Below are 26675 nucleotides of genomic sequence, written 5' to 3'. Positions count from 1 at the left end.
ACAAAAATACCCTCCAGACATCACTTTTGACCAATGCTGTATTTATTATTTTAGACTTGAATAATAAGGATAAATGTTGTAGATTGACTATTTGTCCGTTTCTTTGGTTAAATACTTTCCGTTTAGTGTCTTCGAGAGCGTGTTCGGTAGATATTTAACTGGCTACATTGTGGCAGACATTAGGTTATGGTGCAACGCTTTAGTTACACTTTGATAAACTGAATGGAAACTTTAACAGTAAAAAACTACAATGTCTTCATCTCTGAACTTGCATGTAATCTCTCTGTCTTTAACAGGCTGGCTGTGAGAAACACAACTGAAGCGAACACTCTCAGGGCAAGTGTGTGTGTGAATATACTTTCCGTGATGGACACTTTTGAAGGAATCCACCGTGTGCAGCTCTCCTCCTCTCCTCCTGCACGATCCCGGTCTGTCCCAGGGTACGAGCTGCTGGTGGCAGGGAATTCTGGGATAGCAGTGTACTCATCGCCTACGTTCTTCAGGAATGGTGATCTTACGGATCGGCACACAGCGGAGGAAGAGAGATGTCCGGTCGGGAGGTACGTCCAGACTTCACCTAAACAAAAATACCATAGTAATACTTTCTTTGTTTTGATAGCTTTAACAACAACCAGTCTAATGTTGTGTAAAAACTGTTAAAAATGGTGACAGAGCAAAATCTTCCACCCATTTAGCGAATGAATAAAGAGGATGTGATCTCTAATTCTGATGAATGCACTGAACTATACACACAATATCAATGTGTGAAAGTCAATCAGAATTAAGAACATTTAAGTAACATAACAACAGTAACATAACATAAAACATAACATAACAGAATGAAACAAACATTACACACCAGAACTGTACAAACAATATAATACTAAATAACATAGTACACATAACAACAGAACAAACATGCCAGAACTGAACAAACAATATAACATTAATGAAAACATAACTTAACATACAAAACAGAACAGAACAGAGACAACAGAACATGAGCACATTACATACAGAATAGAATAGAAGAATAGAATAGAATAGAACCAATTGTTTGGGGCACATCACGTGATTCCTGGATGCCTCCACTGAGTCATGTGACCCGTGATTGACAGCGGGACATTTTTCCTGCTCAATCTCAGAGGAAAGTCTACCGGACTGTCCTACCCAAAACAAAACAAATCTAAACACAGATTCCTCTCTCGGATCCGGATTCCGGAGTGTTTATCTGGATCAGATTTCTGCTGTAGAGCTCAGTCGTGTTCGGGAAACCTCAGCGGGATCTACTGGTACTTTTGTTACTCTTTATTTCAGGAAGCGGAGCTGCAATTTTGCAACACTGCAACTTTGTTAAGATTGTTTCATTGTTTGTGTTGTCGTCTCGTCAGCGGGTCGCGGTGAGTGCTGTAGCCGGGCGAGGTGAGGGGAAGGGCGGGGAGCGAACACGGGAAATGCCGCGACAGCCGCGGAGCGATGACTTACATAAACAGGGCTGATTCTGATCATTATCACACACGAGCGTCTATTAATTCACCCACAGGCAGCTCTATCGTACTATATAAGGACGGGTGTGGCGTTATATTTTCATGACTGGATTCATTTGCGTATACGATCCTTGTTGGGATTTTATTGGAGGACAGTTAGGAATAGGGATCACAGTGGGATCTATTTGAGTGTCACTATCCTATAATCATAGTTTTTCTCTGAAGACTTGTGATATCCTTGTGATATATGAGAGTGTGATCCTCTTAGGGCTGAACGATACGAAGGGGAAAGTGTGTTCTTAAAGTTTAATCTTTACAAGAACCAACTTAAAGGGACAGTTCACCCACAAATGTATATTCTGTCATCATTAACTTGTCTTTAAGTTGTTCCAAACCTGTATATCTGCTGAAGACAAAAGAAGATATTTTGAAGAATATGGGTAACCAAACAGTTGATGACTTGCATAGTATGAAAAAATATTACTATGGAAGTCAATGGGGTCCATCAACTGTTTGGTCACCAACATTCTTCAAAATATCTTCTTTTGTGCTCAACAAAAGAAAGAAACTCATACAGGGTGGGAAGTTTGAAAAAAAGTTTAAAGAGTTTAAAAAAAATCTCTTTCCACTTGAGTTTTCATATAGGCTACATTCACACTGTTTTGGACCAAATAATCGTGACTATAAAATAATAAAAAAGACGTATGCTTCCTGCAGATTGGTCGACCTGGAGCCGGAGCCGAGCCCCGGATTGGGGGGTGATGGGGGGCAGAGGAAGAAGATGCCCCCAGAGGAGGCAGGAGCACACAGACAAGAGGCCTACAACATGTCCCGTCTGCGGAGTTCCTCTCTGGAGATCAAGGAGAAGGGAACAGAATTCCTCAGAGACCAGCTGGATGCTGCACAAAAGGTGCCACTCTGTTCCATTATATTCTATTCCAGTATATTCCATTCTATTCCGTTCGATTCTATTCTATTCCGATGTATTTCATTCTATTCTATTCCGTTATATTCCATTCTATTCCATTCTATTCTATTCCATTCTATTCTATTCCATTCTATTCCGTTCTATTCCATTCCATTCTATTCCATTCCATTCTATTCCGTTATATTCCATTCCATTCCATTCTATTCCGTTCTATTCCGTTCTATTCTATTCCGATCTACTCTGAAAGCATATCTGTCCTCTCAGATTCCGTTCTATTCTATTCTAAATTATTAAAAGTAATGTTTTGGGGGGACTTTCCATTTAGCTAAGAAAAAGGGTATTGATGTTTTCATTGTAGGCTCTTCAGATCAGTGTTTTGAAACTTTAAAGCTCCAACACATGGTTTCAAGTTACAAATTATGTGTTTCCGAAGTGTAATAACTGCTCATGTCTTTGTCAAACCATAATTGCAAGTTGGAAACTTGTTTTTTTTGTAAGCTAGCCTACACCTTCTCTCATTTGACTGTTGTGATGTCATGTCCGTCAAACAAAATAGCAGCAGTGTCAACAGGAGATGCGTCTAGTCATATTATAGTTATTTTTAAATATATATTTTTAATTTTATTCAACTTTTTCATTGTTTTATTATTCCATCCAATGATGCTGGTGCCCGTTAGTTATTTAATATTTTCCAAGACGATATAGACATTAATGTACATGAATATGGACTGCTTTAAAATATGAACGAACCATTAAAATGTTCTCTTACTCAATTCAGTTCTGTTTTATTGACCGCTGTCTGTGTTTTCAGGAGCTGAAGCTGAAAGACGAGGAGTGTGTCAGACTGTCTCATGTCAGGAATCAGCTCGAGCTGGAATTGGAGGAACTGACTGCCAGTCTGTTTGAGGTGGGCGGGACTAATGTGACATCATCACTGACAGTAGATTGACTATTGTGTGGAGATGTAGAGTTCAATAGTGAGACTAATATGTGTGCCATGTACTAATTGACAACAATATATTGCACTTAGTTTATTATTTCCGATGCCTTTAAAAAACAACTACAATTAAAAATATATATTTATTAAATATAAAATTCAACCCGCCAAAGTGGCTAGTAGGAGTGACTGTGTTGCACACCACTGCTGTCAAGCTCTGAATAAAACATATTATAATTAATGAATTCTTCATTTAAAAATATATTATGTAGTCTCACAATTAATATTAAATAATAACAAAAAAACCCCGCTGCAAGCATAGTCATAAAAACATTTGTAAAATGCTATTTAAAATAGTTGAGCATGTTAGACTAGGGACATGTCCTCTTGCCAGGAGTATTTCATGTCTCAGACCTGTGTGTTGATCTCTGGTCTCTAGGAGGCTCATAAGATGGTGCGAGAGGCCAACGTGAAGCAGGCGGCGGCGGAGAAACAGCTGAAGGAGGCGCAGGGCAAGGTGCTGTCTCTCTCTCTCTCTCTCTCTATCTGTCTGTCTCTCTTTATCTACCTGTCTCACTCCGTCTGTCTCTCTCTAGCTGTCTGTCTCACTCTAGCTGTTTTTCTCACTCTATCTGTCTGTCTCTCTATCTGTCTGTTTCTCTCTATCTGTCTCTCTCTATCTGTCTCACTCTGTCTGTCTCACTCTTTGTCTCACTCTCTACTCACTCTTTCTGTCTCACTCTATCTGTCTCACTCTATATGTCTGTCTCACTCTATCTGTCTCACTCTATCTGTCTCACTCTATCTGTCTCACTCTATCTGTCTGTCTCTATCTGTCTCACTTTATCTGTCTGTCTCACTCTATATGTCTGTCTCACTCTATCTGTCTCACTCTATCTGTCTCACTCTGTCTGTCTCACTCTGTCTGTCTCACTCTATCTGTCTGTCTCTCTATCTGTCTCACTTTATCTGTCTGTCTCACTCTATCTGTCTCACTTTATCTGTCTGTCTCACTCTATCTGTCTGTCTCTCTCTATCTGTCTCACTTTATCTGTCTGTCTCTGTCTCACTCTATCTGTCTGTCTCTATCTGTCTCACTCTGTCTCTCTATCTGTCTCACTCTGTCTGTCTCACTTTATCTGTCTCACTTTATCTGTCTGTCTCACTCTATCTGTCTCACTTTATCTATCTGTCTCACTCTGTCTGTCTGTCTCTCTATCTGTCTCAATTTATCTGTCTGTCTTACTCTATCTGTCTCACTTTATCTGTCTGTCTCACTCTATCTGTCTCACTCTATCTGTCTGTCTCTGTCTCACTCTATCTGTCTCTCTATCTGTCTCACTCTTTCTGTCTCACTCTTTCTGTGGTCTCAGATTGACGTCCTGCAGGCGGAGGTCTCTGCTCTGAAAACCCTGGTGTTGACCTCTACGCCCTCCTCCCCGAACCGCCAGCTCCACCCTCAGCTGCTGTCTCCGGGCTCCAGCCGGCCCCGGGGCCACACGCGCAACAAGAGCGACAGCGGAGCCCTCCAGCTGCAGACGGAGCCGCTGCCGACCAATGCAGCGACAAACCGGGAGGACAGAGAGGTACAAACAACACCAAGATCACTGGCTTACAGAGCCTGTACCTGCATGATGAAGGCTTGATCACTGTTTTACTGTTCCTTCACTGATTTCCTGCTGTTCTTCCTCTCTTCCCCCCCGCCTGCATTTCTCTGATCTGTGCAGTTCCTGTTCTCCTCTGTCTGATACTGTGTGTCTGATTCCTGGTCAGCTGGTCAGTGTGACCTGTGTGTGAACTCTCTCTATGGCAACAGGGTACAAAGGGTTACAAATTAGAACTTTAGAACTTATTTTTCTTTCTTTCCCTGGTGAAAAAAAAAAAAAAAAAAAGCTTTTTAATCCAGCACAAAAAGTGGTTTGCTGGTTTAGCTGGTCCTGGACAGCTGTCAAATACCCAAAACTCCCATAAACAAACTATTAAAAATCCTTTTCGTTATTGAAATAAAGATGAAATCAAATGTAAATATTAGATTAAAAAATGGCAACAAAAAAAAAAGACAAAAACACATAACTCAATTACTAGAACTTAAACTCAAATTAAAATATGAAAATAAAATCCAATTCAAAATATGAATAAATATTTTAGTAGTATATAAATAATAGTCAGACTTTACAATAAGATTCCATTCGTTGACATACCTCTAAAGCATTTATTAATCAATGTCAATTTCAACATTTACTAATACATTATTAAAAAATCAAAAGTTTTACCTGTTAATAATATTTAATGGACCTGAGCTGACAAGAGCTAACAATGAACAGCTGTGTTTTTATGTTCTGATAATACACAGATAATACAGTACTGTAATAAATGTATGGCTCATTTTTAGTTATTATTAGTTCATACATTTAGAATTAATGTATGGAAGCTTGTTTCCACCACAGAATAAAACATTTTAAAAGATAATTGCGACTTTTTATCTCACAATTGCGAGTTTACATCTCGTAATTCTGACTTTATTTCTCAGAATTGCGAGATATAAAGTCAGAATTGCGTGAAATAAGATGCAATTGCGTGTTATAAAGTCAGAATTCTGACTTTTTTTCTCACAATTCTGACTTTTTTTCTCGCAATTGTGAGTTTACATCTCACAATTCTGACTTTATTTCTCAGAATTGCGACTTTATATCTCGCAATTGCGACTTTATTTCTCAGAATTGCGAGAAAAATTCGGAGAAAAAAAAGTCACAATTCTGACTTCATATATTGCAATTGTGAGAAAAAAAGTCGCACTTATTATTATTTATTTATTATTCAGTGGCGGAAACAAGCTTCCATATTAATGGGACCTTATTGTAAAGTCTGACCACTATACTAAAATATCCTAGACCAGCAAACCAGCTTTTTTCAGCAGAGAAACAAAACAAAGTAGCAAAAAAGCAATCAACACATTGATGAAGAAGAGCATGAATTCACTGAGTGGTTAAAAAGCATGAACTAAAGCTTCTGTGATGTAGATGGACTCAGTGTTGTTTGCGGAGTTCCTCTCGTGGAAGGAGAAGCCCGGTCTGGACCGTTCCTCAGCGTTCATCAGCAGGGTGTTCAGGGAAGATATCGGACCCTGCCTTTCATTCACATGTTCTGAGGTACGCCAGTAAACATCAGCTCTGTTATCTTTCTCTGTGTTTTCCGTCCTCTCAGACCTTCTCTCATGGCTTTCCTCCAGTTGTCTCAGTCTGTCCAGTGCGCGGTGGAGAACAACTCTCTCACCATCGAGCCTGTAGCGATGTCGTCGCTGTCCACGGTCAAAGACATCGAATGTGGAGGACCCAAGTAAGTCATGGATGGACTCATGGTAACTCTTTATAAACAAAACAGATCCGTCACCTTGTTTCACACTTTTGGCTAATTTCAGAAATCAAATGTAGAATCTTGCATGCATTTTGCTGAAATTTGCTTGAGTGTTCAAGAAACACATTTTATTTCTTATATTCTCCATTGTTGCAGCTCCTCTTTTCCCAGTCTGTCAGTAACGCTTAGTTTAGTTCCTGTCTCTATGAAGCCCCTCCTTCTGAAAAGCACAATGTGCTCTGATTGGTCGGCTGGAGCAGTGTGTTGTGATTGGTCAGTGTTTGGTAAATGTGCCGTCCCTTACCATAACCTCCAGTTTCAACACACTCCTAACTAACTCAACCAGGCCCCGCCCCTTTATTCTGCGTATGAATTATTATAATGTGGAATATTATGTTCATTCCTGGAAGAAACTCAAGACTACAATAGAGGCGTTTCAGGAAGTTCAGAAACACTGACACTGATATAGAGAAGAACTGATATAACTCCCGCTGGAGGGACTTTGTACTTTGTATCTTTGCAGAGCTTTTTCATGCTCAAACTGCAACATTAAAGAAAGTTTAAAAAAAACTTAACTTTAAGAAAAAAAGGTCAGAATGCAATTTATAAAACAATGCAAGTGCATTTTGCATTTTTAGCATTGTCATATGAGGCACTGTAAACTGCTAAGCAAATTATTTAAATTTAGCTAAACTTTCTAACATGCTACCTGAAAAATAAAACATCTGGTTTAATGGCACAGCTGTTTCGAGTAGCTACTGAGGTTTGTGACAAGAATGCATGCTAAGTATGTACCACAGAGAAGTATGGTTGGAAATAATGGCCTAAATTCCCCAATACTGCATGCTTGAATGAGTGCACAAACACTTACTTTCATATCAGGCACACCAACAGCTCTCTCTTTCAGACTGGCTAATGCTAATCCTGACCAAAGTTAAAATCCTTGGGTTTGACATGTAGCATGTGGGATCCTCTTTAAATCCTGCCTGGGGGCGACAAATACACATACTGTCAATCAGAGCAATTGCACTTTGACCTGGGAAGTCACGCTTTAATCGCACTTTAATCGCACTTTAATCACTGTTTGATTTGGGGTTGTTTTCACAGTGGTTGCCGGACACCGATAGAAACGTAAGTGATTCCATGAACCAAATGTGCATGAAATCCTGATTTACACTAACACATGTTCCTTTCTGTCTGGAGAATGTTTATTACTTAATTTTTTTTATATAAATCTGGCGTGAACACACCTTGTATCATTCTGTCCTGCTTGTGTCTCATTGGCCGTTAAGAGTGTTCAGTAATTTGATTGACAGCTTCATTGTCCAGTGTTCTCTTTTGCTTGAACAGTAAATGTGCGTTGAGCGGGATGTCCCGCCCCTGCCGACATCGCATCAAACTGGGAGATAAAGAGAATTACTACTATATATCTCCGTCTAGCAGAGCACGGGTACATGTCTATATCACTCCCTCTCATTCTTCATAAGCGCATTTATTAAATGAGATGTTAATTTCAGGATCCGGTTCATTCATCAGTGTTCTCTCCTCAGATCACAGCGGTGTGTAACTTCTTCACTTACATCAGGTACATCCAGCAGGGCCTCGTCCGACAAGAGGGTGAGTTCACCAACTGTACACTCGTCTCCTACAATTCACTTTGGCCATTTTGTGATGTGTGTGTATATATATATATAAATAAGAAAATATTTTATAAAAAGAAAATGGATTAAGACAAATAATAGTAGTCAAAGTGTATATGTATTAATGTATTATATGTATTTTATATATATATATATATACATATACACACTATTTTAATATTATATAAAAATGTAAATACGAAATACCAATTTTTATTTATTTACATATTTTAATATTACATGAAATATGTTAATTATATATATATATTTATACTACAGGGCTGTTGAATGCTTGAATCTGATTGGTTGACGAACGTTCTAAGGCGTGCATTATTTTCAGGGAAACGCATGGCTAAAGTAGTTCCAGGCAGGTCTTGACCGCATTACAGTTCCATATCACTTCGCGTAGTTAACGGTAATAACGGAAAATAGGATACAATTCATAACAAGAAAAAACATGCAGCCCCATGCGCTTGATCTGCAATTTTCAATAGCTTCACAATCAATGGAAACATGCAGTTTAATTTTAATAAATAAAGTATATAGTCCTATCTATAATCAATAGAAAATTAAACTGAATATAGGCTAAATAAATGGATAGTCCTGCAGCACGGATTTTTATATATAACAAATAAATAATTATTGATAGGTCTACTTGTTAAAGGGGCTTTGTGTTTCATTTATTTGGCTAGTCTACTGTCATCTGTCAATAATAGAAAAAAGAATGAACAAATTAATTATAACGAATTGAATAAATAAATAAATAATAATATTGACGACGCACGTGCTTTTCTGTCTCATTTTTGCAACATCTCTCTATAATAACTGCATTAATAACTGCATAAAGCCGGGGACACACTTTAAGGCCGGTTATGAATGTAATTTGATACTTATGACTGATCATGACCAAACGCGTGTTCAGCGCGTTCAGTCTGTGTTCAAAGTCGGTGTTTAAAATCTGCTGCGATGAAAACAGTCAGAGAATGTGTCAGCTAGTCGTGTGTCCCAGCATTAGTCTGCTATCAGTGGCTCAAACCTCCGTTACTAACTCTAAAATGACGTTTTGGAATTAGCAACGGAGGCATTGACTAGATGCGTAAGAAATTAGACCTACATACAAGAGCGTTTTAATGACAAAAACTTTACAAACGTCTTGAAATACATAATCTGAACAATGTTTCGAGGTGTGGTAACTGTAGTATAAGCGGAATAATTGACTTCAGGCCGTTGAATTATTAGAAAAATAATGCACACCCGAGGTGAACGGCCACTCCGCTTCGCGTCGTGACCGCATTACCACCTCGGGTGTGCATTATTTTTCTAATAATTCAACGGCCTGTCGTCAATTATTCCTTACGTATTAAAATCTATAATAAAATATGTATTACATATATATATATATATATATATATATATATATATATATACCATTTTAATATTACATTATATATATATAAAATACTAGAAATTATTGTATTAAAATATATATATATATTATATAAATAGATATTTTATTACATAAACATTTTATATAATATTAAAATAGTATATATAATAAAATGCATATTTTATTTAATTTATATATATATATATACACATGCACACACAATTTAAAGATTTTATATATATAATAAAATATATATTTTATTTATACATACAATTTTGTATATATAAAGTGTATATATATTAGGGCTGTCAAAAGATTAATCGCGATTAATCGCGATTAATCGCATCCAAAATAAAAGTTTGTGTTTACATAATATGTGTGTGTACTATGTATAATTATTTTGTATATATAAATACACACACATGCATGTATATATTTAAGAAATATTTGCATACATATACTGTATATATATTTATATAGTTTATATTATATATAAATATAATTTTTTTTATATATAAACATTTTTCTTAAATATATACATGCATGTGTGTATTTATATATACAAATTTAATTATACACAGTACACACACATATTATGTAAACACAAACTTTTATTTTGGATGTGATTAATGGCGATTAATCTTTTGACAGCCCTAATATATATATGTATACACTTACATATATACACATATATACACACATATATATATATATATTAAGTGATTTGTTACTGAATTATTTAGTTGGTATTTAAAAATACCATTAAATACTACTAATAGTAAAATAGTGGATATTTTTATTACAATAAAGTATGTCAGAAGAAAACTGTAATTTCCCTCTGGTTGCAGTTCAGCAGATGTTTTGGGAAGTGATGCGTCTGCGGAGAGAGATGAGCGTGGCCAAACTGGGATATTTCCTGACGGAGGAGAGCTAGAGAACCAGAAAACACAAACACAACAGAAACACATCTCAACACTCACTCACACACACACACTCCCATGAAGGTGTTTTATAGCTATATATATATATATTCATGTATGTATTCAGGGAAACACTACAGAAGAATTCCCAGAATGCCTCTTTTCCCTGAGCCAATGGAATAACAGCATTCCAGTTCTGCTGTTGACAGGTTGTGTGCAATTTTTGCTTTTGGAAGGACAAAACGTGTTAAAAAGTGCCACTTAACACCGAGGTTAACATCTGGAAGACATTTATATTTCAAGAAGTCAAGTTTCCTTTCCATTTACCGGTAAAAAGTCTCTGTTTAATTTGCCATTTCCCAAGTTCCTAGCTTGAACCCTTATAGTCAAACCTTAAATGTCTTCAGCTCATCTAGTGTTCCTCAGTTTACAAACAGTGACGGACTAAAATCGGTCAAATCTCAACCAGTTTGATAGAATTCTAGAAATATAGCAAAATAATTGGCTTTTATTTGCAGAAATCTTATGCTGTGTTTGTTTTGTCGGAATTACTATGTTACAAACATCCTGTATGTTCTTCCAAAACAGTTTGACAAATATGTGAAGGTTTTATATGATAGATAGATTGAATCATAAGGTTGTTCTAGAGCTTGCACCTTGCAGTTTTGAACACTATCTTGAATGTGCAATGCACTTAGAACACTAAGGCGCTTTCTGTCCCAGCATGCTTTGTGCACTAGTTATTTCAAACGGTTTACAGCTTTGAATGGACAATCCTCCACAGGTCTTTTCTATGCAACCTCCTTAAAGTGCCAAGAAATGTGCCAAGAAAATGTGCCATGTGAGTCTCAGTCTGTTACAGACACTCCTGCACACACACGTCACTACCAGCACGCATGTTATGAAAGCTAAACCATCTTAGACACAGGTTATGGTACTTGTACCATGATGCATCACACTCCCTGTAGAGAATAACCGTTGCTTGATTGACAATCGCTGTCTTACTGCACAAATACAGTGTTTACAGAGCCTTTTATGGGCCGTAGCCGCCATATTTAACGTGATGCGAGTGAAACATGTCTTCAGATGCTTGTACTGTTTTGGTTTTTTAAAACTGGAAATATATGTGCAAAGCCTTGTTTTCATTCGTGACACATTAAATGTAGCGTCTACCCTCAGGTCCGTTGCGTGTAAGTTAAACTGCCTCGTCATGTTAAAATGACCGTGTGTGTTTTCAGTCTATTAAAGTCTTCGGAATATAAATCTGTGTGACTCGGATTTGTTTTGTGAATGTTGTCCCAAGAAATGTGCCCAAAAGACGGATATATAGCATGTAAGAACTGTGCTTTATTCATAATAATTTATGTATAAAAATCATGCTGGTCGAATATAAATTTATGGACTTCCACAGGCATTGAATATATGAAGAGTTCAGATGCAAAAGCCTCTAAGTGCCATCTGAAATTTTCATCTAGAATGATCATTTTTATCAAGCTTGTATATTTAAGTTCAGTAATTTCACTTAAATGACAATAAATAGGTAATTTGCATTGCCATTTAAATAAAATTACTGAATTTAAATATACAAGCTTGATAAAAATGATCATTCTAGAAGAAAATTTCAGATGGCACTTAGAGGCTTTTGCATCTGAACTCTTCATATATATATATATATATATATAGGTATAGGTATAGGTGCTGGTCATATAATTAGAATATCATCAAAAAGTTGATTTATTTCAGTAATTCCGTTAAAAAAGTGAAACTTGTATATTATATAGACTCATTACATGCAAAGTGAGATATTTCAAGACTTTATTTGTTATAATTTTGATGATTATGGCTTACAGCTTATGAAAACCACAAAATCAAAATCTCAGAAAATTTGAATATTACATGAAATCACACAGTAATTACACAGTAATCCCATGGTCATTGAAGCAGGTTTTGGTTATTTTGGCAGTGTGGGCCGGTGCAAATCCTGCTGGAAAATGAAGTCAGCATCTCCATAAAGCTTGTCTGCTGAAGGAAGCATGAAGTGCTCTGGAAATGTCCTGGTGGACGGCTGTGTTGACTCTGGATTTAATAAAGCACAGTGGACCAAAGTCCTCTTTTCTGATGAGAGCAAATTTTGCATCTCATTTGGAAACCAAGGTCCCAGAGTCTGGAGGAAGAATGGAGAGGCACACAATCCAAGATGCTTGAAGTCCAGTGTGAAGTTTCCACAGTCTGTGTTGGTTTGGGGAGCCATGTCATCGGCTGGTGTTGGTCCACTGTGCTGTCCACTCAACACAGCCGTCTACCAGGACATTTCCAGAGCACTTCATGCTTCCTTCAGCAGACAAGCTTTATGGAGATGCTGACTTCATTCTCCAGCAGGATTTGCACCGGCCCACACTGCCAAAAGAACCAAAACCTGGTTCAATGACCATGGGATTACTGTGTAATTACTGTGTGATTTCATGTAATATTCAAATTTTCTGAGATTTTGATTTTGTGGTTTTCACAAGCTGTAAGCCATAATCATCAAAATTATAACAAATAAAGGCTTGAGATATCTCACTTTGCATGTAATGAGTCTATATAATATACAAGTTTCACTTTTTGAATGGAATAACTGAAATAAATCAACTTTTTGATGATATTCTAATTATATGACCAGCACCTGTATATATATATATATATATATATATATATATAATTTTATGAGATAATAGAACATTTCAGAAATTCAGATAATAATAGTTATGTCATATAATGTCAAAGCTTATTTAAATGCATCATACACACATGTATGCATGAGGTCACAGCAAAATGCCAGTCTCAATACGTGTACAAATTCAAGGCTAAGCTACAACAAAGCAAGGATTTTCGTGTGTCAGCTGATGTGACGTCACATGTGGGAGAGATTTACCACGGACAAAAGCATTTCTCAAGGGCGAGAACACTGGGAGAAATGTTAAAAATGCTTTGCAGGCTTGAACACGTTTCATTCGTGTGTGTTTTCCGTCCAGTGTTTCTGGTCGAGCGCAGTGAAACGAGACTGTGGTTATGAAACTGGAATATTGAACATGTAAACACAGACCAAATCTGCACATTTTCCAAACCAGTTTTCCCTTGACTCTATTTCATCTTCCTCTCGGACAGCATTCTGCCTTCACCGTCTCGGCTTTCCGAAGGAAAACTCTGCAGGATTGATATTCTGAGTATAAGTATATGCGTTTAAACATACAAAACAACTGCTTGAACTGGACACACCTTTTGTAGCAGGCGAGGAAGAGCAGAATCAAAGCCACGCCCCCTAGGACTGACATCACTGACGAGACAATGGAGGAGGCGGAAAGGGGCGGGGCTCCAGGTTCTACATATGCAACAAAGAACAGCTCATTTAGGTGATTATGATTAATATATGCTGTAGATGTGGGAGACTGATGGGGATGAGCTGCTCACCTGTACAGGTGTGGCCTCCAGGTGTGTTGAAGCACTGCAGGTGTGGAGGGCAGACGGGCGGATGAGCAGAACATTCATCGATATCTGAAATAACCAATAAAAACACTGTTTTAATAAACTGGCTGTAAAATTAATCGGGTCCAATTTTATTATAATATTTGATTTAATATTTAATTTAATATTAAATTACGTTTAATATTTTGCCATTAATATTTACCACATAATCTAAAGTTATTTTACATTTAATTTTTTTTTACTTAATTAGTCAATTATTAGGAAATAAAAAAGCTAACTTTTTATAGGAGAACGATAATAGGAAATTCAATAATGATTAAAAATAAGTAAATTGAAAGAAAATTTACATACTTTCTTATGTCATGTCATTATTGTAACATGATGACATATATTGTAAGATAATGTCAGGAAATTAAATTATGGTTTGAAATAAGACCAGAAATAAGTAAGTAAATAAATAAATACTATGTCTTCATTTATCTTCTTATGTCATGTTAGTTATTATAGCAATTTCTTTTTATATTTTCATGAGTGTAATCATGACAGGATTTTAAATAAATTAACAGAATATTTTCCAATACAGAAAAAAAAAAAGAGTAAACGCTGTAGGTTTTTACATTAATATGAATTGTTTAATATTTTTTCATTAATATTTACCATAATCGGATCTAATGTTATTTTACATGTAAAACATTTAATTAAATTTAATGACCGTCTATGAATGTTCAAACGTCCAAAAGTTTAATAGTAAATTTATTTACAATTAAATAATACTAAATTAATTAATATTTAATATTAATTGTTTAATATTTTATCATTAATATTTATTTCATTTAAAATGTAGTCTGTTATTTTACATTTAATATTTAATGTAATATTTGATATTTAATTTAGTTTAGTTTAAAGAATGTACTAACATCCAAAATAAATGAGATCATTCATCAATATTTTAAATAACCAATAAAAACATTGTTCTAAATTTTGAAAGTCAATTTCTAAATTTAATTTAAATATTTAATTTAATATTTAACAAACTGTTTAAAATTGTATTAATATTTACTATTTAATTTACTATTTAATCTAATGTTATTTGACATTTAATATTACTTATATAACATTTAATATTACATATTTAATCTAATTGAATCTAAAACCCGTGAGCAGAGACCGTGGCAGGTGGGTGGTTGTGGGCTCCAGCTGTGAGTGCTGGGGTCACAGGTGACGTGTGCGGCTCCCTGGAGCAAGTATCCAGTAGGACACTGATACATCACGGTGGAGTCACACAGCACAGAGAAACCCAGACGCAACCGTGGGACGGCACCACAGACCGGGTCTAAAAATGAGACCAAAACATAGGGCGGATATGAATAAAACACATCAAATAAACGGATTATTTGATTCCTTTCGGCCGCTATTACCAGCATCTGGTTCTCTCCACGCTGAGAGGTTCATGTGGGCGATGCGTGTGCAGGGCAGCAGGTCGTCAGGGCGGAGTGTGTGTGCGAAGGGGTCAAAGGGCACCAGACGGATGTGTGTGTTGTCACAGATGATGCGGGACAGAGATGTAGTGTGGAGAGCGTCTCTCTGAGCAGAGCTGAACACACCTTCACTCTGCCACCAGAACCTTAACCAGAATTACCATTTAAACCCCATCCTTCCCTCGGGGCATTTTGACCCCCAAAAAAATTTAAAAAATTGAGTGTTCATCAGAGGGCTCCAAGACCCTAGGACTTGTCGCACTTGAACCACGAATACACACAAAAACAATTGGTTTTGTGGTTGAAATTTAAAGAAGTAACAAATCCTTCACTCGCGGGACTTTTTGACCCCCATAGGAATGAATGGAATGCGAGGAATGCTTCATTACACATAGAAAAACCTAAAAATGCTTAAAATTCAAACTACAAATCCTAAAACTACACCAAAAAATTATTTTATTACTCTTTATATTACTCAACTCTTTCATTTTGAGTTGAAAGAATTTAAGGAATGTGCTTAAATTACTATTTATTTATTAATCAAATCTAGTAATTTAAAAGGTAAATGAAATAACAAATAACAAAAAATCTAAAAAAAAAAAAAAAAATAGAAAAAATATTATCAAAATTAAATTAAAAAAAAGTACAATTTTATGGGCTTCGGGTCATTTTGACCCGCGAGGGAAAGACGTGTTACAAAGCGCGACAGAAGGATGAGGGTTAATTATGTACTTCAAATGATACATATAAATTTTTACATTGTTTAAATTAATACATGTTTAGTTAACTGTGATTTTTGTATATGTACATTTCTGAAATACATAACTTAGTTTCCTCTGATAACAAATCACTCTATATTGTAAATGTTGACTCATGCACTTTATCTAAAGCTGCTTTGAAATAATGTGTATTGTGAAAAGCGCTATACAAATAAATGTGAATTGAATTGAATTGAATTGAATATCATGCCAGATTGAAATCACTCAACGTTTAAATAAACAAGGAGTGGAACATCACACTACCGGTCACCGTCTCGGAGCGCTTTGAACTGTTTTGCGATCAGGCATGCCAGCAGTGACCCCACGCGACCCCCGGGCAGAGCGGGCTCTGAGATCGCCCCGACCCACACGTCTATGTTCTCCGCCGATCCATAGAGATGCAGCAGCTTCCTGGCCAGAACTACATTACCCAGAATCCCTGTTAACTCAGACTCGTTCGCGGGGGCAGAGAGGCCGCAGAGCTTTCTCCATGCACTGTAACCTGGGGAGAGAATGAAATCAAGTCAAGCACAGCATCCTCACTCAGATTAAGGTAAATTAGTGAAATTAGTCAATTATAGGGAAATTAAATTAGCAAACTGTTGGAAGAAGTAGATTAAAAGAAAAAGTACGGTAACACTTTATTTTACAGTGTCCTTGTTACATATGTTACATGTACTTACCATAGTAATAACAGTAAATTATGCATAATTACGTGCAACTAACCCTCAACCAAATCATAATACCCAATAGTATGTACATGTAGTTAATTAATATTACTCAGTACTTAAATATATAAATTACACTGTAACAATGTGTAATAAAGTGTAACCAAAAGTACATACCTTCTTATGTCATGCAAGTTATTATTGTATTTAGTCCCATTTTTTCGGACATTTTAAATTAAATTAAAATAGTTTTTCGGAAAAAAAAAATGATTTTTTTTTTTATGATAAAAAAAAACCACATTCTGTATTTCTTTATATAATATGGCTTATGACTTGTTTTCCTTTTCTAATACAATGTTTTGCAATTCAGACATGAAACAAATGCTGGCGCTTCTAGCTGAGAAAGTTTTTTTTTTTTTTTTTTTTTTTACCCAATAATAAGAAAAATAAATGTTTTAGCATTGTTGCTCAAAAACGTTGCACTAACAAAAGGCGACATGTAATTTATATATCAAAAATAATTCTGCATTATGCTTAGTAGAGTGTTGCATCAGTTTCTTACATGGCATCAGAATCAATAGCTAGCATTAGTTGAGTCTCTGTGCTTTAGCAGTTTAAATCCCTCTAGTTCTGTTCGGATGCTCCCTTAGAAGGCAGCTGCCTATGTAGGTGGTGATCTAACGACAGGCACCTTGTAAGCCGTGATCTCGTCCCCTCTGCAGGTTTAACGCCGCTAGGTCGAGCGGGAGCCCTCCCTGAGCCTGGAAAAGCCTCTCGGTCAGTTCCTCCACCATCATCTGATCTGCTGTCTGCAGTTTAGCTGGGGACAAGAGCAAACCACGCAGCACAGGATCGATGCCTCCTACACACACACACACACAAATGTTCATTATGCATCATAATCTGATGTGCATGTTGAGTAAATTAGCATGCAATCATGGATATTACGGCTAAACACTAAAGGCACTAATCAATTTTCGAGACTTTGGCCTATTTTGCTTCTATCACATTTTGAGTGTTTCTGTTTGTCTGGAGACTAACAACCAACTCTTGCTTGTATTTACACTTGAGGATTGTTTCCTTGTCATTCATTTGTCATCTTCGCTTTATTTTTTGTGAAGCATTATTTAGCTTTGCTTCAGCGATGATAAAGACACATCTCTTGCATTGCGTGTTTGTGCATTTTGGTGGCGGAGCAATGACGGGAGGGGCGTGTTTGTTTGTTTGGGTTGGTTTCAAATATTAAAAGTGTTTCTCAGAAATCACTTACTGCACCTTTAAGTGTTTATTTGTGACCCTGGATCACGTCACCAGTCACATGTCGCACGGGTATATTTGTGGCAATAGCCAACAATACATTGTATGGCACAAAATTATCGATTTTATCTTTTATGCCAAAAATCATTAGGATATTAAGTAAAGATCATGTTCCATGAAGATATTTTGTACATTTCCTACCGTAAATATATCAAACATTTATTTTTGTGAGTGAATGCTGCACAATCGTGAACATAAATGGAGAAATTTAAAGGAGATTTTCTCAATGTTTTGATTTTGTTGCACCCTCAGATTCCAGATTTTCAAATAGTTTTATATCTGCCAAATTTGTCCTATCATAACAAACCATACATCAATGGAAAGCTTATTTATTCAGCTTATGTTCAAAAAAAAAAAAATCTAATTTTTTTTTTTTTTAATTGACCCATGTGACTGGTTTTGTGGTCCACATTTTATTACACTTTTTAATTTCTTGTGTCTTTAGATTTAATTTATAATATAAATGAGTCACTGAGTCTCCACTTCAGCAGCTTTACATACACCAAACTTTATTGCTATCTCTATTTTGAGGGTTTTTACTAGGGGGTTTTCATGTACATTACCATTTACTTTATTTATATAACAATTTATTCTTAAAAACATGGTGACATTTTTTCTTCTTCTGGATGTTAACAGTTGTTTTTTGGATTTATGAAGTGATAAAAAGAGATATATCCAAAACCCCTTCTAAAAAAAAGTTTGACTCTAATGTCAACAAAATGAAACGAGCATTTTGAACCTGGCTTTATACAATCTTTGGATTTCTGGAAATTCATGCAAAGTAGTGCATATTTAATTAATGCATCAGTAGCATATTAAAACTTAACATTTAAGAGAACTTGTAATACAGAACAACCGTCTTACTGTACTGTGATTACATTGGGAAATATGGTGATATCTGTTAGTTAAGTGTGTTTGTGAAACGAACCCTCTTGCACCATCCTCCAGGATGCAAACAAAGAGTGGTGTAACGGCAAAGCCGGGTGTTCAGGGCTCAGCCGGTAATCCGGTCCGAGGCGGTTCACAACCGGGTGCACGGTCACGTGTGCAAACCGAAAGGCAGCGGTGGAGAAAATGTTGGAGATGCTGGGGTCAGCATCAGGGTCGTAACCTTTGTACGAGGGCATGAGGACCAGGTTAGCACTGCGGCCCAGGACATGTGGCAAGTAGTGATCCCATGTCAAGATCTTCCAAAACAAGATTCAGCAAGTCAGATGCATGAATAAATTAAGTAACTTTTTTTTTTTTTACACTCATTTCACATGTGGACATCTTCTGACCTGGTGGACGGCGCCCAGTATTTTCCTGGCCTCCTGGTACAGCGTGTCCGGGCTCCAGTGAGGATTGAGCTTGTGAAGCTCCTCAGCCAATCGGTTGTGTTCTCTCAGAAAGAGCGTGTGCAGAGCGATCATACCCAGGTGCTCATTGGCCCGAGAGTCACCTGAGACACGCCCACAAAAACAGCACAACAACTGGCCAGTTTAAATCAGGAAGCATTAGTGTGAAGACCAAGTTCGGACATTTTTGAATAAAAAAAAAATAAATGACACAAATATTGACTTATATTCTGTTTCTTTATAAGATGTTTTAGCTGTAATACCCTTAAAGTCAACATTAAATAAAAACTGAGCTATTAACTTTATTAATGCACATTCCTAGCCTACACACTACAGTTTTTACAGCATCTTCAACATCTCCAGCATCCCACATTGGATAAGTGGAAAATAAAATGAATAAATAAATAAATTAATTAATTAATTAATTAAATATTTTATTTTTTTTATTTAATTTAAATAAAATAAAATAAATAAAATAAAATAAAGTAAAATAATATAATATAATATAATATAATATAATATAATATAATATAATATAATATAATATAATATAATAAAAAAAAATAAAAAATAAAATAAAAAAAAAATAAAATAATTGTTGCTCTAAGATTGTTTTATTTAATATTAAATGCCAACAACCTGCTTGGAAACAGAACGATCTATTCCCTATGGATATGTTGAGCCGCTCCGCTGTCTCTGGTAGCGGGATGGTGTTGATCCGCTCTCGCGGGCCGCAGGGATCCAGGTGAGGTTGTGTGCGGGTCAGGTAGGGCATGAAGCCGAGCCCTTGGTCTGAGTGGAACTGATTGACGGCGAGCAGGCCGAGAGGGGACGAGAGGTTCCTCAGGACGCCGGCAAGCGCATCCGAGCTCCCGTAAACCATGCTGGCGTCCACGAATGCGGTGATGGCGTTCAGCTGCTCCCGGTGACCGAGAGGAACGGAGCCGCCCGTACAGCTGGGAGCCGAGCGGAAGAACGGCATGCAGGTCTGAGTACCCGTGCGAGGGTCCGAGAGGGGGATCTGGACGTGAAGAAAAAGAGACTGAGTGTGTACAATCTAGTAGGGTTGCTCTCGACTAAAGATTTTTCTAGTCGACTAGTAGTCGTTCATTTAAGCGATTAGTCAACTAAGTTAAACTCAAGTGATGGCGCCGGCGCCTATATGTCATACAGTAAACGCTCTCCACACAAACACAGTTATATGGCCAGTAATAGCGCACATTTATCTAGGTTAACATTAGTGCGAACGGACTTTTAAAGTTGCTGCTACTTCCATGTTTCAAGTGATAAGCCATATTTGAGGTCGATGAATGATAGGCGAATGTTTGGATTTCACGGACTGAATTTCATAAAAAAAAAAAATTCTGCGACTAACCGACTAATAACATTTTGGTCGACCAAGCCTCTTCTAGTTCACTAATTGTTAGTCGATTATTAGGGGGCAGTCCTACGATCTAGCATCTGTCTTCAGGGTGTACATACACACCTGTATCGGGAAACACGGCGTGTCCCGGCTGCAGGTGCGTGTGCAGTCGGCTCCGGTCTTAAAGGCCGCAGTGCTGGGACTCTGAGGGGTCAAAGTCAGGTCATGGTCGATCCACTGACCCCACTCCACCAGCAGATGAGACAGAGACGTGTCCAGAGAGATGTTCTCATTATGAGTGTACAAAACCTCCTGCGACACACTGCGGACCTGAGAAGAGAGAGTAACTGGAAGACTCGACTTGTGTTCAATACCATTATCGGCTGGTTTGGTCTTATTTTCATTTTTAGTTTAGCTAGCTACACTCTTAAAAGTAAAGGTTCTATATTGACATCTATAGTTCCATTTAGAACCTTTAACATAACATTCCAAAAATATTATTTAGAATGTTCACTGAAAGGTTCTTTGTGGAACCAAAAATGGTCCTTCTATGGCATCACTGTGAAAATATCACTGTGAAAAAGTTGTTAACTAAAACTATAGCTATTGAAAATATCAAATAGCATAAATTAAAAAAAAATTAAAAAAAAAAAGCATAATTAGATGAAAAACTCAAACTTAAAAACAACAACATTGGTTGAGCCAATATTGCAATTTCGTTTGACACAGAAAATCCACACTTAAACTCTTTAACTTATTTTCTTTCATTAAATTGTTGATTGCATAGCAAGTTGCATATTAAAGTTCAATTCAAGTAAATTATGAGTTAAATAAATCATTTTAATTATTTAAAGTCCCCTGTAGTCAATAGTTTTATCCCTTAAAACTCATCTTTCATCACCAAAATTACACATTTAAAAATGTTTTACTTGAAAAAAATACTCAGCAATGGTGTTGACTTACGAATTTGCACATGGTTTGTCTCAAAGCAAATTAAAAACACCACATAGACATGTAAACAACATGAAAAACCTTGATTATCACCACAAGGGGACTTTAAATAGTAATAATAAGAAATATAATATGCTTTTGTAATGTTTTTTTCATTATTTCCCATTGTAGTAACTACATGGGTTAAGGTTAGGTTTAGGGGTAGGTTCAGCGTATCTAGTTATTACCTAGTTATTGTAATAACTATAACAAGTATATAAACTATAAATATAAACCCACCAAATGGCTAATAAAACAAACTAAATTTAAAATTGCGAAAGTAAAAAATGCAAACAACTACAATTAAAGACTTTAAAGATCAAAAAGATCTTTCCCATGAGTTTTCAGACAGTCTTACAGGTGGTAGTGTGTAGTTATGGTATGTGTGCTGTGGGTTCCAGCCCCTCGGGGCCCCTCGAGGGTCCTCGTACTCGGGCGAGAGCCAGCGGGCGTAAGGGGTGTTCGCTGCACCCCAGAGAGGGTTTTCTCTGCAAAGTCAAAAGATGTTTTATAAAACTTAATAAAACTCAATGACAAACGGGTAACACTTTAGAATACTGTTCCTTCATCAATGAATCACTACACAGGAACAAATGAGTAACGAACTAATAACATTCTAGCAACTACTATTAACCATTTAATTTTTATTTTTAAGTTTATAAAAAAATAATAATAATAATAATAATAATTGTATGTCGTAACTTTGATGTATAACTGTATATGCAAACTCAGCTGCCTATCTTGGCCAGGACACTCATGCAAAATATATTTTAATCTCAGTGAGTCTTCTCTCCTGGTTAAATAGAAATAAAGCTTCTAAACTAACAAGAAACTCTGATTTCTACTATTTTTCTGAAAATTACTATTTTTTTCATCCCTCTCAGAGAACTACTATATACAGGTTCATAATTAACATGAATATTGCATAATTTATAATAAAAGGTAATGGTAACCCACTAGTAATGACTACATAATAGTAGTTACTACTAATTATTTGGATCAGTATCTAAAGTGAAAAACACGACCTAATATTGACTGAAGTCATTGTAAGCTTTTGAGATTTTTGTAAGATTTTGAATAGTAATTCCTAGCGATGGATTTGGTAACACTTTAGTCATTACTTGTGTGTTCCCATGATCTTCACATTAGAAAACGTCTCCAAATAATTAGTAGTTCCTTTAGAAAGGTGTAGTAACACTTGAGTCATTAACTATCCAAAACCTTACAAAAACCTCAAAAGCTTACAATGACTTAGTGACTTCAATACTAATGGGTTACCATTTCCTTATATTACACATTATAATATGAATTATGAACCTGTATATAGTAGTTCTTAATAGTCTTCAGTGAGGTATGAAAAATAGTAGTTACTGATTAGCTAATAGTGAACTAGCACATTCAACTGAGCGCTAGTACTTACTAATTTGTCAATCAGAGGTTCTTGTTAGTTAATAGTAGTTACTACAAATGTTAATAGTGCTTTACTCATTTGTGACCCTGGACCACAAAACCAGTCACATGGGTTAGTTAATTTAATTGAGATGTATGCATAATCTGAAAGCTGAATAAATAAGCTTTCCATTGATGTATGGTTTGTTAGGATAGGACAATATAAAACTATTTGAAAATCTGGAATCTGAGGGTGCAAAAAAATCGAGAAAATCTCCTTTAAAGTTGTTCATTTATGTTGGCGATTGTGCTGCATTCACTCACAAAAATAAATGTTTTATATATTTACGGTAGGAAATTTACAAAATATCTTCATGGAACATGATCTTTACTTAATATCCTAATGATTTTTGGCATAAAAGAAAAATCGATAATTTTGACCCATACAATGTATTGTTGGCTATTGCCACAAATATACCCGTGCGACATGTGACTGGTCACATTTGTTCCTGTGTAGTTATTCATTAATAAAGGAACAGTATTCTAAGTGTTACCGACAAATGATATATTTTGGCATCCCGTACAGTCCGTGTGTGCACCTGTTGTTGCAGTGTCCCGTGATGGTACGGTAGCGTCTGGACAGACAGTCAGATTTACACACGGGTCTCTGCGTCTCTGCCGAACAGCCTGTGACCTGCAGTATGGTCTCCATGTCTTCTGCACTTAAAAGCTCTAAGATGCACACAAACAAATGTTGAGATGACTTGTAAGAGCTTCCAAGATCATTTGTTAACTTTTTTTTTATTTATTGCGATTTTAGGCATTACAGGGATTATTCAAAACAGAGAAATATAAAAGAACAAAGTGAGGAAGGACATCACAAATCAAAAATACAAGTGAAACATGAAATTTGTTTACTTTTAATGTCTATTAATGTACCGGTGAGGTCGGGTTTGTCCATGGAGTGTGTGTACACCATCTCTCTTATCAGCTCTACTGTGTTGTCGAGAAACTCGGCGGATCTGATGTGGGTTCTGGTTTTCGGGCCAGTTTGTTTGAACAAGGCCAACAGGTCACTGGGTCGGACAGAACCGTCCGATACAGACGACTTCACTCTGACAGAAATGAGAGGAAATAAAAATACTTCATGACATCATTTTGTAGCTCTAAACTCTGACTGTATGATAAAAATCGACTCATTTGTGTCTAGTTACATGTTTCTATTTCTGATTGGTTGATACTTCAATCAAATGAGCTATGACAGAGCGGTAAGGTGTATTCTTTAAGTCTGTATGCAAATGTCACCTCTCATTGGTGTGATCGTACGCAGCATCGGTCAGCTCTCTGGCTCGGCGTAAAGCTTCCTGAATGAAACTAGATCCCAAATACACTGGAAAAACACCACATGACACTTCACTACAAAACCTGTCATTCAGCTTTTGCTATTCGAGTTGACAAAAACTGCAGTAATGGAATTAAAATGTCTTATTATGTACTTGTCAGTCTTATATGCAGTTGGTGAGCACAAAGAAAGCATTAAGCTACAAATTATCATTTTTTTCTCAGAAAAAAGACTAACTACTAGACATAGTTCAGTACCTGTTGCATTCTGGGAAGGAAAAAGAGACGTGGATGACAGCGGCAGAAGCAATATCATAAATACAGATATAATCATGCATGAGAAAGATTCCTGCAATAAGAAAAATATACATATACACAAATTTACAAAATAATGTATATATGTATGTTAATGCATATATACACACACAATCTATAATTATTATACATGAATAAACAATCAGAAAACTAAACAAAAATATTTTTTGTAAAGTTTTTTCCATGTGTAATATAGTATATAATATATTAATATTATTTTGCACAATTGTTGCATACTTTTGTAATAATTAGTTTTTAATACAATTATTATTTTGTATATAATTATTGCACATACATGCAACTATTATTCAAAAATAATTGAAATCTTAAAATAATAATTCATCAAATAACTATACAATACAATTATTATACATGAAAAAACAATAATAAAAACAATTAAAAAAAATATATTACATGAATATGTAATTTTTTGTATGGTTGTTGATTGTATTTTTTCCATGTGTTATTACTATTTTCCATGTTGCTACTATTGCAACTATTATACAAAAATAATATAAATATGAAAATAATTAATAAAAACTATCCAAAACATTGTATATATATGTATATATACACACACAAACACATACATACATACATACATATATATATATATATATATATACACAAACTATAAAAATACACAAATATACACCTGTTGTACAAAATAATAATAATATAAACATTTAAATAATATATTAGTGTATTTCTTAGTTGTACTTACCAAGCATGTCGTATCCATCTGTACGGTCTCGTACTCTCACTTTTTGTCTTGTAAAATATTTAACATTTTGTTCTTGCTTCAGAATAAAACTATGTGTTGCGTGGGCTTGTGTACAGAAGAGTAGTGGTAATGTACAAAAATACAATAAATAAATAGCAATGAATGCAGAAAAATAATGTTATAAATATGCAAAATAATTAGCCAGAGTATTTATACATCACAATCTGAACAGTTTGATGATGTGCGACTGTACAAATCAGTGTAATTACGTGTTTGTGTCGGCCGTGTGTGAGGGGACTGACTTATATACGCTGGCTTCAGTCTACAGGTATGCGCAGAATTCGGTTATCTGTGTGACTGGTGACAACAATTCAACATCAAACGATCCCCAACACACAGAGTGAATGTCCTGCGCTGATCCAAACCCATCATCCTCTATCTAATGGGGTAATCGACCCAATCACTCCTCATGCAAGTCATATAGAGCCACAGCGCACGGTTTCACCTTCTGAACCAAACGTGTTCAACGTTACTATGGTGTTATACAGTGTAATATTATCAGTTATCTATGGCAAGCCATTTTAACTTTTATTCATTTCCAGGATATGAATTGTTGATATCAAGAATTACATTTTTGATATCAACAATTTAATTATAATCTGTAATTATATTTTCACTAGTGAAATGTCACTTTAGGCTGCCATTCAAAATCAACTGTTGATATCAAGAATTGATTTCTTACTAGTAGAAATATAATTTTTGATATCAATAATTACATTGTTACTAGTAAAAATGTGAATTACTGATATCGAGAATTCAATTGTCACTAGTTGAAATGTCTATTCTTGATATCAACAATTGAATAGCTACTAGTAAA

At 35.9% G+C, this 26675-nt stretch overlaps 2 protein-coding genes across 4 annotated transcripts; one reads left to right on the top strand and one right to left on the bottom strand.

Annotated features, from left to right (window-relative positions):
* Positions 1–225: 225 nt before the first annotated feature.
* rab3il1 (RAB3A interacting protein (rabin3)-like 1) lies at positions 226–11918 on the top strand. Of its 3 annotated transcripts, none has more exons than XM_079859605.1 (11): positions 226–560; positions 2205–2397; positions 3227–3322; positions 3792–3869; positions 4726–4938; positions 6373–6501; positions 6582–6688; positions 7814–7837; positions 8057–8156; positions 8257–8323; positions 10582–11918. In XM_079859605.1, exons 1-11 carry the CDS (start codon positions 367–369, stop codon positions 10665–10667), a joined length of 1287 nt encoding a protein of 428 aa, XP_079715731.1. In that variant the 5' UTR covers positions 226–366; the 3' UTR covers positions 10668–11918. The 3 variants fall into 3 exon arrangements, with proteins under 3 accessions (XP_079715731.1, XP_079715729.1, XP_079715730.1); XM_079859603.1 differs by lacking the exon at positions 226–560 and adding an exon at positions 1094–1292; XM_079859604.1 differs by lacking the exons at positions 226–560; positions 7814–7837 and adding an exon at positions 1094–1292.
* A 1449-nt stretch (positions 11919–13367) lies between these two features.
* On the bottom strand, positions 13368–25075 carry epx (eosinophil peroxidase; the record flags this gene model as incomplete). The annotated part of the gene is made up of 16 exons (XM_079859568.1): positions 13368–13839; positions 13912–14014; positions 14104–14187; positions 15287–15451; positions 15537–15742; positions 16619–16856; positions 17714–17884; positions 19268–19526; positions 19620–19780; positions 20316–20697; positions 21163–21369; positions 22388–22517; positions 24018–24150; positions 24358–24533; positions 24724–24808; positions 25018–25075. The coding sequence occupies 16 exons, from the start codon at positions 25073–25075 to the stop codon at positions 13782–13784; spliced, it is 2616 nt and encodes an 871-aa protein (XP_079715694.1). The 3' UTR covers positions 13368–13781.
* Positions 25076–26675: the final 1600 nt, after the last annotated feature.

The sequence above is a fragment of the Squalius cephalus genome (assembly GCF_949319135.1).
Source record: "Squalius cephalus genome assembly, chromosome: 23".
Classification (NCBI taxonomy): Eukaryota; Metazoa; Chordata; class Actinopteri; order Cypriniformes; family Leuciscidae; genus Squalius; species Squalius cephalus.
This window is presented reverse-complemented; position numbering and strand designations above follow the sequence as displayed.